General features: G+C 41.3%; 2 protein-coding genes across 5 annotated transcripts; both read right to left on the minus strand.

The window, feature by feature from the left end:
* Positions 1-833: 833 nt before the first annotated feature.
* ADAL (adenosine deaminase like) lies at positions 834-10,760 on the minus strand. Of its 3 annotated transcripts, none has more exons than XM_057398882.1 (10): positions 10,709-10,760; positions 8,444-8,574; positions 7,844-7,904; positions 6,980-7,067; positions 6,347-6,428; positions 5,319-5,445; positions 4,592-4,672; positions 3,669-3,801; positions 3,081-3,181; positions 834-1,761 (listed from the first exon to the last, which is right to left on the minus strand). In XM_057398882.1, exons 2-10 carry the CDS (start codon positions 8,530-8,532, stop codon positions 1,570-1,572), a joined length of 954 nt encoding a protein of 317 aa, XP_057254865.1. In that variant the 5' UTR covers positions 8,533-8,574; positions 10,709-10,760; the 3' UTR covers positions 834-1,569. The 3 variants fall into 3 exon arrangements, with proteins under 3 accessions (XP_057254865.1, XP_057254845.1, XP_057254854.1); XM_057398862.1 differs by lacking the exon at positions 10,709-10,760 and adding an exon at positions 9,694-9,761; XM_057398871.1 differs by lacking the exons at positions 4,592-4,672; positions 10,709-10,760 and adding an exon at positions 9,694-9,761.
* TM2D3 (TM2 domain containing 3) lies at positions 10,594-15,237 on the minus strand. 2 transcript variants are annotated; one of them, XM_057398902.1, is made up of 6 exons: positions 15,111-15,237; positions 14,193-14,288; positions 13,159-13,316; positions 12,438-12,612; positions 11,878-11,953; positions 10,594-10,953 (listed from the first exon to the last, which is right to left on the minus strand). In XM_057398902.1, exons 1-6 carry the CDS (start codon positions 15,196-15,198, stop codon positions 10,788-10,790), a joined length of 759 nt encoding a protein of 252 aa, XP_057254885.1. In that variant the 5' UTR covers positions 15,199-15,237; the 3' UTR covers positions 10,594-10,787. The 2 variants fall into 2 exon arrangements, with proteins under 2 accessions (XP_057254885.1, XP_057254876.1); XM_057398893.1 differs by having other exon boundaries at positions 14,193-14,291.
* Positions 15,238-15,315: the final 78 nt, after the last annotated feature.

A 15,315-nucleotide genomic window follows, 5' to 3' on the forward strand; every position in this document is an offset into this window, starting at 1 on the left:
CACGAGAATGCCATCTCACTTGAGTGTAGGCTCACTTACCCAGAGACTGAGATACAGGTGTTGTAGCATTCCAGAAAGGTGTGCAACCCGTCTTCAGAGAGCTTTAGCTTTTCAAAAAGGAACAATAATACATTTACCATTTTTTTAGAAGGAAAATATAGATAAGCTTGATCAAACAGCAAGTGGTAATGTGCCTTCTTCAAAGGTAATGTGATCAGTGAAACTACTTGGAACGTAATTTCAAGTACTGTTTACAGATAGTGTAAGATCTTATTCTGAGGTCAGACAAGAATATATGAAATCACAGTTCTGTTTCACATAATTTCCCCCCACCTCCAAAAGAAATTATTTCTGCTTGGAAAGCATCCTATGGCAAGCTCAGGTCACCACGCACACATACCAGCTTCTCTCCTAGCCGCAGCTTTTGTGACATTGTACTTACATTCAGTATTCCTTGTAGAGCACAGAACATTTCCTTGTTTAATTAATCAATGTAAAAATATTCTAGGTATGAAATACCTTCTCTCTGGATACTTTCTACACCAGGTAGCAATGTCTAGTATTAGACACTGTCACATGGGTGTCTTCATATGTATTTCGATACCTCAGTATCAAAATACAGATGCAGAGACACACCGAGTGAACCTGTCCCTGCCCGAACCAAGGAGCACTGTCTGTTGTCGGAACAGGACAGATCAGAGGTGATGGTGCCTGCAGACAGCACGTCTGCTTCAGGAGCTCCTATTTGCTAAATCCTGCAGCAGGTTACACATGCTTCTCTTCTGCAGATCTCAGATACACACACACTTGAAGCAGTGGTTCTGAAAACCTGGGAGATTCAAGCTGGGTTTATTGTTTTTTTTTTTTCCAAGAAACAAACAGCAAATGTAAGAAGCATTTTAAGAATTAGAACATTTCTCCCAAGTAGCTCACAATTTACCAAGGCATTCAAGAGTCCTAAATTTGTCTAAATACTGCCAGTGCTAAGTGCATCAATAGACACTGCCACACCTGCTACACCACCCACAGGAGCCTTCAGTCACACATGTACACCAATTAAAACAGATGCAATATTTTATTCCTTTGGGACAAATATTTCATTCTCCCTGAGTTTGTTTCTGTCATCATGTTTAATCAATGGCTCAAAACTTTAGTTTAAAACCAATACAATACACAAATATACACGTCATACAGACAAACTGCTTAATAATGTTACCAACAGAGACATTTTAAACCCTATCAGTTGTGCCTGCAGCTTGCTCCAGCTCCCAGATGTTTGTAGTATGATGATATATTTCAACTAAGAACATTCTGAAAAGGCCATATCAACTGGACAGAAAAACATGACAACACACTTGCAATTTTAGTCTCTAGTTGAGAGCCCTTCCCAACTACTTAACATTGACTTCTGTTCCCACAAAGGACATATTCCTGTTGTCTTCATTCTGCACAGGCACAGTTTATGGGATGGATTTATAAACCTGAAGTCTGAATAAAGCCAGGAACTTCAGTAAAAAAATGCTTATTATGTGAGCTAATACACCCAAGCTGTTTACAGCAGCGGTTCGATCAGTCAAACAGAGTTGACTTCAGCCTATCCCATTTTTCCCTCAGCTTTGATTTTATTACATCTGAAGCAAAGATATAGTTGATGGAGTCATAGGAAAGATCCCACATCTGCGATCGAGTCAGATTAAATGTTTTCGCAACCAGCTCGTATTCTTGCGATAGATCTGTTGCAAAGACGCCTTTATCATCAGTCTGGAGTTAAATTGAAAGAAAAGAAAAAGGCTGAATTAATTCCTCTACATCAAAAAGGGTTTTTTCTACCCATTACAAACCAGTTTATCTTGATGATGTACAATTTATTCCACAGTTCTTTCATCTGTTGGTAATTATTTCATACTTTATTTGCCCTATTTCCACTCAAAGTTAATGAATTATTCAATCATACAAGAAAATGTCTTAAAATGATGGCACAATTTATCAAGAGAATAGGGATTTGCTGTTAAAACTGCTAGAAAGATGGCGATCAAATGATGCATATGTTCAAGCTATGCCAGTATGTGCAGGTCTCCTTATTCCTCTTTCCCCTTTCCTCAGATCTGGGCACTACAGCATACTCTCTATTCCTGTATCTTCAGGGGAGGAAGTGTCTCACCCTCTCCACTTGGTATCAGCTAGTACAATTTCTTGATACTGACTGAAGCACTAGGCTAGCATCAAAAACATAGGACTGAAAGCCACCTAAAGATTATTAACCTAAAAGGAACAAGTTTGGATTATTTTAGGGTTAATTAGATGATCCATTTGAAACTCAGAGTCCTTATGTCCCCATAGAGGAGAATGCTAACTATATCCTGTTAAACATAAGATGCTCTAGTATCTTCTTCTATTACTCTTGTTTTTATAGGCCTTTATGTGCTGGTAAACACAAGTCATGTTTTCTTGCATGACTTCATTGGTTATCTAAACTTTTCACAGCTGAAAATCTCTGAAGATAATCTCTAGTCATGAATTATTTTTCACCTACTACAAAACAGTTAAACTCAATAGTAAATACTTCATACAACAGAGGACTGAGGCTGATTGGAACAGTAAGCACAAAATATATATATACACACACACACTTGGAAAATGCTGCAAATTACAGGGGTTAAACCAACAGGATGATAGTAAAATTCTGCCAATGGCAGCAAAATTACTTGGCACCTCAACATTTAAGGACCTGAATTAGCTGTCAAAAAAACTCAGGAATTCTCATCCAGCAGTAAATACCCAGGTAAGGACAAGCTTACATGCAAGAGAAATCTGTCAATATGCAAACAGTTAAGAAGTTCATTGCATGTACAGCTGATAATCTTGTCTATACAGAAAAAAGGTCTTGTTTTACAATAAAACCAAAAGAAATACTAAAGATTCCAATTGGTATTACAAGCATTTCTCAAACAGAACATTATGATTTCCTACAGGCAGATTATTTGCTGCAAGGTCAGAAACAGTAAGTTATCCACAAAAAGAGATACACACATCCAACTGGTTCTTTGCCTAAATGTATGGTTAAAAACAAAAAAACTCACACAAAGCACTGTAGGGTGGCCCATGTTGTACCAGTATCCAAAATGGTGTTTGTCACAGGAAGGCACTGTCTGAGTTTTGATGTTTGATGTCATGCAAAGTTCTCAGGGGAAAGAAAGAAGAAACAAGCATAGATACCAAAACAGGAGACATGTTTCTGACACATTCATTGACATATTTCTATTCCTGAATGAAAACTAAAATCAGCTATTGTTTGCTTGATTTTCTATGCTTCAAGTATTGGTAATAACTTCCAAGGGAAAGCTAGGTAACCAGTTTCTTCTTAACTACTGGCTGGGTACAAAATTTTAGGGTGCTTGCAAACCAGAAACACCACACAGCCTTGCACAGTTACTAAAAGTTGTAATTTAGTTTTGTTTTCATCTGAGACATCAACTGTGTGCTGCCACAAATATATCAAAATCACGAAAGCGTTACCAGCACACCTTTATAGGCAATGCTCTCACATACACTGACAGCCACATTGTTCTAAGCTACACCTGGTCAAAGACACATCAGAGTTAGTACATCAGCAGTACGTATGGTGTTCTGAAATCCAGAGACCACCTAGTAATTTTCTTAACTTTTACCAATGGGTATCTGATTCTGCCGAACAAGTAGCACCAACTCTTCTGAATCTGCGGAGTTGAGAAACGTTCCATGTCCAATTCTGTCAGGAGGCAGGCCCAGGAGGATTTTAGTCTCCTCTTCTTGATTTGGAATCTAGAGAGGATATATTTTACATTCTGTTAAGGCAGCATAAACCAGCACATAAAATGATTACAGACTTCAAATTCTTTTTTCACAGCATATCTTATTCAAAAGAAAGCATTAGTGAGACTAAATATCTGCATTACTTCCCTACAAAGAAACAAGCAGGGCATGGAAATGATTTTCAGCTTGGAATTACAAATTGAAGAAGCTGTAATCCTAAACCAGTATAAAACCAGACGATCGCTTTTGCCGTTCTGAAATACTTTCAGTTGGAGGCATCAGATCAGCTTTGTGTGCCAGAGTTTCAGAGCTACTCTGTCAGGACTACCTTTAACACCTCTTCTAGGGATTAAAAAAATGGTTAAAAAAAAAATTTCAGTATTTATCAGACTCAGAGTGAACTTCAGCCACCACTTCAACAGGTTGTATGGTGAAGCCCGACTCTTTCTGCTAGAAGCAAAGCGAACAGAACTAGTCAGGAAAACATGCAAATTTTACTGTACGTGACTTCCAATAAAAATACCAGGAACACAATGGTGGATCTCTTTGGAATTTTACTAATTTTCAATTTCATACCTAACCCCCCTAGATTTCATACAGTAAGAACTAATTTGACAGTTATAATTCAGAACAGATCACTGAAGATTTCTCCTTGTTTTCTTCTCTGTTGTCTAAATGCCCCAAACCATTACTGTTTTGGCCTGAGAAATTCAAAACACACAGAAGTTAATTTTCATTTCATCAAGGCTTTTATAAAACAGGAGTTACAGAGAAGGACCAAAATAAAGAAAACTTTTACCTCTGAGAGATGCAATGCCAGCTTCAGACCTGCTTTCTTTGCTTCCAAGAGTGGTTCCAAAAAATCCTTACCATGTCCTGCCTTGAAGACAGAAAAACATCACCATTCTACAGCTTGTTTTGCAATATCAAGGTACTTAATGCAAACACAGTTACCCTGAGTTCCTTTTCTTTTCCCATTACTTCAGTTTTGAAGGAGCAAGTCACATCTTGTTCTGCTATATGGACACACTTTAGACAAATCAGTCAAACATCAGCAGTTCACATGATGCCCAACTCTGACAAGCCTTGATTTTGATATCCTTTTCACAACTAGCACTTAGAGCTATTTCATTTCAACTTGACAACTATCTTAAAAAAAAACATTTTTGTTTTCTTAATATTCAATGAGCATTTGGTGCATCTAAAAGAAATTAAAACCAGCAACAGCTTGCAGTATTATTTAACTTGCCTCAACCCAGTCAATCTGAGTAGGACAGTGCAATAACAGACGCTTCCCAGATACACACTGATTTTCTTTTTTGAGTGTCCCATATTAACCTATTGACTCTTTGTAACAGTACTTGCCCCTTACAGCAACCGAGATTAACCTGGTATCAAGGTTATGAGCAATCCATTCAGACCAGCAGCGAACACCAGACAAAAGCTGGCAAGAACAGTTAGAACTGCTTGCTGTTACAAATATGTATTTATCTTCAAGAACACACCAAAATGAAACAAAAACTTACGGTGGGATCACCACTGAAGTCAAGTCCTACTACAACCCCATCAGTGGAAAGAAGGAACTTTTCAGCAAGTTTAACAGTCTGCTTAGCAACTGCCGGGCCACATCTTCTATTTATTGCTATTAACAATCTAGGAGAGAAATGTACCAATTCAGTTAAAACCAGCCGTAACATCAGGAGTCCAACAAATCTGATGCTAACAAAAATAGCACTTCACATCCTTCATGGCTGAGTATAAAGAATATTTGTGTAGGAAACTGTGCAAGGAATGAAGGTACCAAAGTTCAGAGAGACACAAACAGGTTAGGCTGGGAAACGCAAAAGCCATGATGAGAGGGAGAGCAGAGAACAACACACTGCTCGTTTACTGCTTGCACTATCAGGCGAGCAACCTCTGCACATGTGAAGATGAGAATTCTTCAACTTCCACAAATAAATCTGACACGGGTTGCTACTGAGAATATAAACAACAGCAAGCAGACTGCCTCCAAGCAACCACTAACACCTTCTGAAACTTTTCTGCTGGTTAGGACTACCTCGCCTTTACAGTAGGCAGTTTGCACAATGGATCACACAAAAGCTTTGCAATTAATCCAGGCTATGATAAAGGAGTCTTTAATCCATCAAACACACTGCTCTTCCTGAAAGTGTTGCAGAGAATGGACAGTCTTGGAGCTAAAAAGCTTTACCCATCTCATTATCGGTGAAAAGAAAAAAAAAAATCAGGTTTCCATCCAATGTACTCTAGTACTGGTTCCATCCAATGTACTCTAGTACTGGTTCCATCCAATGTACTCTAGTACTGGTTCCATCCAATGTACTCTAGTACTGGTTCCATCCAATGTACTCTAGTACTGGTTCCATCCAATGTACTCTACTGTTTCCATTCCACGTGCTCCAGTTTAAGCAAATTTTCTTTCCTGCACTGACAGTCTGTAAACCTCTCTGCAAGCTATGACCAGCATCAGACTACACAAAACCTTGAAACAGAGGTACTTTATTTTGTGTATTATGGAGTGTGCTTTATTTACCTTACATCTATATCCAAGCCTTCTTCTTTACACTGCTTTATACCCTCAAGTACAGTTTCAACATACATCCTTTTGGTCATACCTACAAACACATGTACACATTTGGAATGAACATATTTGAGTTAGTTTCATTATGTTGCAGACCCTGTTTTCTAGCCTCATAAGTTTCCTTTTGCACCTTTGATTTTAGTCCATAGTCTTCTAATCTATATAGTTCTAATAGTGTTTATAAATATAGCTTTACTTTGAATCATATATTTGAATTAAGCCTCTTCCTAAATATCTGGAAGAAAGTAACTTAGTGTGAACCAGAGGGTATCTCTTACATGTTTCTATTAAACCATATGTAAAAGAAAATTTAAAAAACAAAGGAACAAAAAGAAAATATATCAGCTATTAAAAATATTAACAGACTCAGATGTCATACTAAAGCAAATAACCCAAATTCTTGGGTAGCAGTTACAACCAACGCAGTTTTGTCCCAAAAACCTCATGGCAAAGTAACATGCTTTTACACAGTTAAATCTTTATGTTTTTACTGAACCAGCTAAATCTGGTTTTGTTATTAACATAGCCTTAACTAAGTTCCATAGCACATGAGGCTTACAAATTAAAAAACAGAACAGACTGTACCTGTAGACTCTTCTTCTCTAGGAGTGCTCCTCAGTTCCAGATACCTGACACCATCATCGGCAAATTCTTTAATAACATCTTTAGTTATCTGATTAAGAAATAGCATATTCAACATCATGAAAGTAATGCTTATAAAATTGGTTATGTTTTCATTTGCAAATAAAAGACCCAGTTATTTTTTGCTGTGAAACACTTGTGACTTTTTCAGGCCCTATGTGTTTTTGGTGCTCTCCATCCCTGGAAATACTACCCACCGAGAGCACCTTCAGTTCCCTCAGTGATACTGAAGAGAGTAAGGACAGATAAGAATTCCCTTGTCTGAATCAGAATACCCCTTAAGCGGGGCAGGCATAAAAACCCCTTTCACAGCTGCTGTACACTTCTCCAAGTTGAACAGACTGCTGCAAGCCCTTTTATAGGAGGAAAGAGGACACGACACCACTTTCTGTTCCATACTTCGATCACACAACAGTTCTCCTTGGCAGTTTCATCATCTGAAGTGAACAAGGGGCAATTCTAGTTCTGCAGTTTTGGTACATAATGAACCAAAGAAGAAACAGGAGACTACGGTAAATCAGAACTTTGGTAGCAAGGAACAGATGTCACATTTTTAAGACTTTATCAGTCCAAGCATCTGAGTTGTCATAATGACCACCATATTGGAAGCTCACTGCTTTCACAAAAATGAAATGCAAAAGGTAGATAAAATCCTCTGTTTCAAAATTGATGTAATTTTCAGGAATAATTCCGAACTCTGACTGAAGGGACCGGTGTTGATACTCTTACCTGGAACCCAGTGATGTTAATCCAACTCATTCTGACTGAGTGTATTGCTTGTTTTAAGTGAACTTTTAATTAACTCACCAGTAAAATATCTTCAGTCCTAGTGGTAATCTGATAGATGATCTGGAACATCTGAAAACACCTAAAATAAAAAGTTAAAAAATTAATTGGACAAATGTTAAACAGCAAAATGAGTATTAAAACAATAAAACCTACACTTGGAAAACATGTGTTCGCTGTGCTGAATTAACCAGCTTGGAACTTAAAATACAAAGATGATCTGAGCGGTGATTTTGATTTTAGATGTGAACAATGCATTTACAACAGATGTTATTGTTGTTATCGTTACCACCACCACCATAAAGCTTTCTGAAGCCCAGACTAAAACATGAATGTTTCCAAAAAAGCAGCTGCACAAGTTGGTTTTTGCTGAAGAGCACCTTACAAGTGAACATTTTCAGTCTTTCAAACTGAATTAATCAACATCTGTTTAGTTTGCAAACATCTAAGAAGTTACACTATAAATACAAACAGCAAAAAAAAATCTAATAGACTGTCCTGTAACTAAAACTTGGAAATGCATTTTCTGCAGTCGGTGTATGAAGTCATACAACTCTTGGTCTTGAACTTTCAATTAGAAGATACTCAGTAAACATTGACCCCACACGGGTGTACACTCACTCTTCTAAGGTTCTTTTCTTTCCTTTGTCAATCACAGTCATTCCGTTCTGGATCTGCAAGTCTGGCTTCCGGGCCGTAAGTTTCTTCATAGTGGCAGAACTGATACAGCCATTCAAATGAGCATGAAGTTCCTAGAGAAAAGAAAAACCTGGTGAAAAGGATGGCTTCTCCATCTAGGTTGTATCACTGCTCTTGTGTTCTACGTTATTGTTTCACTCTGAGTTTGAACATAAAGCAACCGTTATCTCTGTGTTTGGCTAATAACAGATTCTTCACACCTTTGCATGCACCGGTTCAAGTGAGGCTGTCCCTTCTGTTCTCACTTGGTGAGCTCCTCTCAGCGTTGGCCTCAATGGGAGCACGGCCAGCTCAGGAAAGGAACTGACACCAGAAATCTAGCAAGATGCTACTGCTGCCTTTGATAGGAAAATGTGCTGAAATTCTAAGTCTCCAAGATTTATGAAGTATATTTTGGGTTCCTATTTTAAAGTTCACAAGCAGAGGAAAAGGGGTCAGACCATCTTAAACAGTGAAGTGCGTAACTCCAACTGAATACCAGGTGCTACAGCTGCTTACCACTTCTGGAAATCAGGCCAGATACACACCACTACATTACATTTTTCACTCTTACAAGTGCAACAGCCATCAGAATTCAGTTAGACGTTAACCACAAACCCCGAAAACCATCTGACTGAAAAGGAGCGCGAGAACACAAGGATGGCATCGTGTGATGTGGGTTTGGTCGTGCACCTGCTGTACTGTCTCTCCGCAGCAGAAGGTGCCATTTGTTGTTTTCAAGTCCAGAACAGCAGTGCCGATAAACGCACCGTAAGGCACACGAAGGAACAGCACAGATACGCTAAAAGGAAGGCACACCCTTTGGGAAACGGGGGGAAAAGCCTTATCTGTGACAAACTTCTTAGGCTAGCTCTGGGGCAAAACAGGACAAAAAGGGAAAACAAAGATCATGCTCAACTGATTTAACTGGAAGCAGACAACGCCAAGAAGCGCCAAGGCTCACGTTACCGGGTGCTCTGTGGCATCAAGCACCTCGGGAAGAGCGCTCGTTTGACAGCGGCAGAGGAACAGCAGCAGCTCCGTCTCTGTGTCCGCTCGCCGCAGTGCTGGTGCGCTGCCAGCTCCAGCCCCTCTGCCCCCCGCACCCGCGAGCAGCCCCCGCGGCCGCCGCCGCCACCGAAGGAGGGACTGAGCTCCGGCCGCCCTCGGCCGCTCCACCCCGCGGCGCTCACCACTTTGGGCAGCTGTCGGTAGAAGCACAGGTCCCGCTCCCGCTCCGCCGCCATGACGGTGCCGGTGCCGCTGCCTGCCCAGGGCAGGCCCGCCCCGGCGCCGTGCCCGCCTCGCCCCGCCCCGGCAGAGTGCAGGGGTAGGGCGGCAGCGCTGACGTTCGAGCTTACTGAGCGACGCGATTTCCAGCGCCAGCGCACCTCGCGGCTGCAACAGCGACGGGTCAGGGCCTGCGTACGGGGCGGGGGGGGGGCACGGCAACAGGTCGCCTGGCCGAGAGGTCGGCAGTCACCTTCGGGTATGTAGGTGAAAGCAACCACTTGGTTCTTCCGCAGGGGCACTGCAGCTTGCTACGTTACTTAGTTACACAGCCCGGAGGGGATCAACGCGTGGGTTACACTGCAAACCCTTTTTTGTTAGTTACCTGCATGAACCGTACCTGTTACTGACACACAGCTCAAACCCGACCTGAATAAAAACATTCTGGGACGATCCTAACATCTATTTCAGTTGTGTTATAATTGGGTTTTAGTGTTACTGCAGTCTAACTTTAAAAACTGCACGATGTTAAGTGATCAAGTCACTAAGCAAATGCTAGCTCTTGCTATATCCCAAAACAAGATACGAATGTAATTAACATCATGAAACATGGTCATCTACATGCTGCTGGAGTCATTCAGGCAAATAAATTATCCTCCCACAAAAAAAATATATCACTACAATATTTAGGGAAGTTTGCTGTAAAGTCAAATTCAAGCATAAAAATACAAAGTAAACAACTCAATATTCAAGTTAGTTTGCATCTCTTGGTGCTTGACAGATTATCCAAGTTCAGGTGCAGAATTGGGTTAGCTGTTCAACCTTTTTCATAGAAAAGTAGCATGTCCATAGAAGAAAAGAAATTCATTTCAGCTCAGTGATCCACTTCTTTATTTTACCTTAGTTAAAGGCAAACTAAGTACAGATACTGTACATTAAAATGTATGCACATAGAAAAACAGATGTTATTCACTCTACCTGAAAGGCTCGCACCTCTACATTCTTTTATTCAGAGCCCCTTCCAAGCAATCCTCTCCAAAACATGCTGCACCCATGTTTAAATATACAGAGAACCGTCTGCAGGTCCCACATAGCCAACACCTATTAGCAGCACATCAATTAGTGTCCATATTCCAAGTCCACCAAAGCTGAAGAGTTTTCCCAGACCTTCCCGCCACTGGCCCAAATAGAAACGATCAGCACCAAATCCACCAAGGGTGATGCTATAGGAATAAAAACATTGTTCATTGTTATTCTTAGAGAAACTCAGTCAGGGTATCCATACACACTTCTTTCCAACATGCCTACATGTCAGTAGTAGTTTTGCTCTACATCATTCAAGAAATTGTACTTTTTTTTGGTACAAAAATAGCTGACTGGGTTAATAAATGAGAAAGCTTTTGATGAAAATTTCTTAGCTAACTAATACTATCCAGAGACTTCAGAGTTTTTCATTCATGGCAAGCAATACAAGCCCAAACTCTGAAATTCGGAAATGTGTCTCAACTTTTCTAAGGTAGAAGCTAAAAATACTCCAATAAACACACTACAGAAACAGACCCAAACGTTAAATTCAGCCCCAAAACAGTAGTCAAGCAACAGTAAGTTTCTCCAGCTGGTGGCAAAGGGAACAACTCTTGCTATAAAGGGTTAGATCACCTTCCTGATCAGTCTTGTAGTATCTTTGGCTCCAGGAATAGAGTCTCTCCACCTAATTTATCATATTTACCATTTTGAAAAAACATAATAAAAAGGGTCTTACAACTGAAATAAATTCAGTTACTTTCAAATCACTATTGTGGAGCTCTAGTGGCTTAATATTAAAAAAAACATAACCTATTTTCTTTAAAAACTGCTACACTGGTCTCTTCCCTAATAATTTAAAAAGCAAGGCACTTTACTTAAGGCACTTCCAGCTGTTATAGCTGGGAAGGAAGCTGTAACCAATGGATGCCAACTATAGCCAGTTCGGTGACAGCTATCAAACTCAGAAAAAACAGCTGCATTCATTTCAGATGCCAAGAAGTAACTTGGATTTTCAGCCCTGATTGTCTAAAATATATTAAAAAAGTGGGGGGAAAAAAATCAACCACACAATATTAGTAGTATCCATTTTAGCTTAACATTATCTAATAGTTCTTGTGTACCTTAGTGCCAAGGCAGTAGACCACTTGTAACCTCCAGTCCAGTTGCAGTAGAGCATCTTGGGAAAGACACGGTTACCTAAACATTAGAAAACATTCAAACCTTAATGCAACAAAGGCCACATAACGAGTAAGGAAATACAGTATTTCTCTAACAAGCGTCTAAAAGGGTTGAGACTAATTGACACAATGTCAACACAAAAGCTCACATATACTCTGCAGTCCCCTGTTCATCAGTCTATGTCCCACAACAGAAAACATGCAAGGCCACTGAACAAATAAGGGGAAAATTAGGTGGTGAAACCAACATTAATTTTTTAAAATTATCTTACTGAGACAGTTGGTATTAGATAAAGAACTATTTTCTCTCACGTGACAGTAGCAAAAGCCAATGTGTACAGTTACATGTCTGACTAATAATCATAACATACTATTATGCTTAAAAATTAAAGTGTAACAATAAAAAAAAACAATCAACTGATTCAAAGTGCAGGCTGCTACTGCCATGGACATAAACAATCACTGTATTTACCCATTACAGAATCTGAGTTTGCCCACCTTACCTAGACAATGAACATTATCTCGCACCGTGCAAGTGGCATTGTAGCGCTGTCGCGGACAAGAAACCGTCATGCAGCTTGTAGAATTGGTACACACGTAATCAGTTGTTGCAAGCTGCCAGCAGAACTGGCAGGTCATGTTAATTGTAAAGTTCTCCTGCTCAAGGTTATTCTGATCCTAGAAAGGGACAGCATTATCACTTCAGTGGTAATTAAAAAAAATCCACAGTGTACAGCATCAGATTACATTTCATGAGTAGACATTTTGGGCAAAATAGCAATAACCCTCTTTTCTACCTCTGTGTACTCAAGGACAATAGAAAAATCAGTATTAGAAAACTGATAAAGCGTTATTAAAGCAGTTTAACATTACTGCTTCCTCCCATCTAAGACTGCTGCCAAAGGAGGACTCATTTGATCTCACCTGCAAAAGCAGTCTATACCTCTGAGGGCCATGTAGCCTCCCCACACTTGAAATGCTTCAGTTTTGACTGGCAGCTAACTGATTTAACTGAAACGTATTGCTGTGTAACAAGAGGCAATGCAAGAAGGGCAAAACAGGGAGGGTAAGTCTGTCTCTTCAACGGCTCAATGATGAAGTGTGTCACAGAGCTGCAAACCTGCACATGTAAGAACCTGGAAATCAGTATTTTGTACTTTAAGACAAGATGCCACATTTAATTAAATGACTTAAATTTGAGTTTAAAAGTAATAGGTTACTTACCACACAGTGAACATGTGGCTTGACTCTGCAATCAAAAGCGGCCGGCTTCCCATATATACAGGAATAGTTCGTGTTACATGTCATACAGTCTGCTGGCAATCTACTGCAAAGCCCGTTACTAGGACATTTAGTCACATAAGATGGAATTTCTGTACTTTCTGAAAGGTGAAAAAATGAATACGTATGCATATGTTCTAGATATACGTATGTCATTTATACATATATATATATATGTATATTCTTTTGTACATCATACATATACACATGACTGACACTGTGTAAAGGGCTTTCCTTATTACCCAGTGAACAGCATTACAAGGTCGTGTTCTGGGAAACACTGCAATAGCCAATTGAGCTACAAAACACAGCAGGGAGGAGCTACACAATCCTGCAAGGATCTCACAGAAGGTCTGCCCGGGACAGCACAGCAACACAAGCCAATGCAGCACCAGAGCAGAGCTTCACAGAGATTAGTGCTTCCTCAGCCAGGATTTCTCAGCAGAAGTAATCAGTTTAGGTACAGAAGCAGGCTGACACATACAACCTACTTTTAGTTCAGGTCTAATTAAGTTTACAGCTAGCTCAGCTGTGTGCTGTGTGTATGTATTCAGAATCACCTCTTAGATTACTGGCAAGAACAGTGTTTCAGCAAAACCCAATGCACCCCTTAGTGAGCTATAAAAGCTATACTGATTTTGGAGAGGGAACAGTAGCACAGTCTTGCTGAATGCTGAAGTCCTTCAAGAACTTCCACCATCCTGAGAAGGTATGAAACATGAAGCACAATGGCAGCTTAACTGGTCATTTTCTAGTTATAAGATCTTATATGGACCAATTTTTCTAATTCTATTACCCAAACCTAATTGTTAATGTCACTGGAGAATAAGTCATAAAGCATTACACGACAGTGGCTTTTACCACTGAAAGCATGTAGAGGTTTCTACGGCATAATTAAAGAACTTGACTACTGAACTCAATTCAGTGAGGAAATAGGCCCCCAGAAGAAAGACAAAGGAAACAACATGGCATCATACCTGCTTCTTTAAAATAGGGAGTATTTGTGCTTGTCGAAGTTAGACTTTTTGCAAATGCAGACTGTGGCTCTGAATGCTTTGTAGTCATCAAAGATCCTGCTACAAGAAAAAAGAAAAAGGCAGAAGTGATATTTCTAGTATAAAATTAATCTTCAGAAACAGTCTGATTTTAGCACACTGAAATTACAAATGGAAAGTGCAGGAATCAGATAAAAAATTCATCTTCCCGTTCTGTAAGTAGTAGAGTGTTTATGTTAAGCGTTAAAATAAGCATTAGAATTGTTCCTTTTAGACAATAAAACATTTATTTCAACTCAGTCTTGTTTTTTGATTCATAAGAATTAAAAAGGGCTGCTCAGAACGCAGATTTCACGCAGTATTTGCTACTGAACAAACCCATTTAATGCAGCAGTGCAGCTCCTCTTCTGACAGAGCTGCAACAGCCGCGCCGGCCGGCAGCCATGCCTGACTCCGTGCGAGCCGAGCGGCGGCAGAGCACGCCAAGAGCCCGCAGGGCAGCACCCGCACAGCGCAGCTCTGGCACCTGCAGCCCCAGCGCCGCTCCGGTTCACGACCAGGAGCCGGCACGAGGGGTGCTGCTCAACCCCGGAGCAGCAGCAGAGCCGGTGAGCGGAGGGCCCTACCGCTGAGCACCGCCGCAGGAAGCACCGTTCCACCGCACAGCTGCCGTGTCCCCCTCCGCGCCCCCTTCAACACCGAGGTCACGGTCACGTCCCAGCGCGGCCCGCCCTGAGTCGCTCAGAACAGCCGCCACCCGCAGCGCAGCGCTGCGCTTCTCCGGGCCTCCCCTGCCGGGCCAGGAGCTCCGGGCCGCTGGCGGGCAGGCAGCGGCTCCCTCCTCTTCCCCACCCTCCCCGCCCCGGGGAGCCCGGGCAGAGCGGCAGCGGCCACGCTCACCGCGGCCCGAGAGAACGTAGAGCTGGGACAGGAAGAGCGCGATGCTGCAGAGCCTCCGCAGGGCGCGCAGCGCCGCCACCGCCGCCATCTTCTGCCGCCGCCTGCCGGCTTCACCGCGGCCGCGGAGGGGAGGCCCAGGGGCGGGCACCCAGCAGCTCCGCCCGGCGGGAAGGGGGGAAGAGGCAGGCTCCGCCTTGGCTGCCAG

The sequence above is a fragment of the Pezoporus wallicus genome, unplaced genomic scaffold, assembly GCF_028554395.1.
Source record: "Pezoporus wallicus isolate ANWC-B61680 ecotype Strahan unplaced genomic scaffold, APGP_CSIRO_Pwel_v1 contig_3952, whole genome shotgun sequence".
Taxonomy (NCBI): domain Eukaryota; kingdom Metazoa; phylum Chordata; class Aves; order Psittaciformes; family Psittacidae; genus Pezoporus; species Pezoporus wallicus.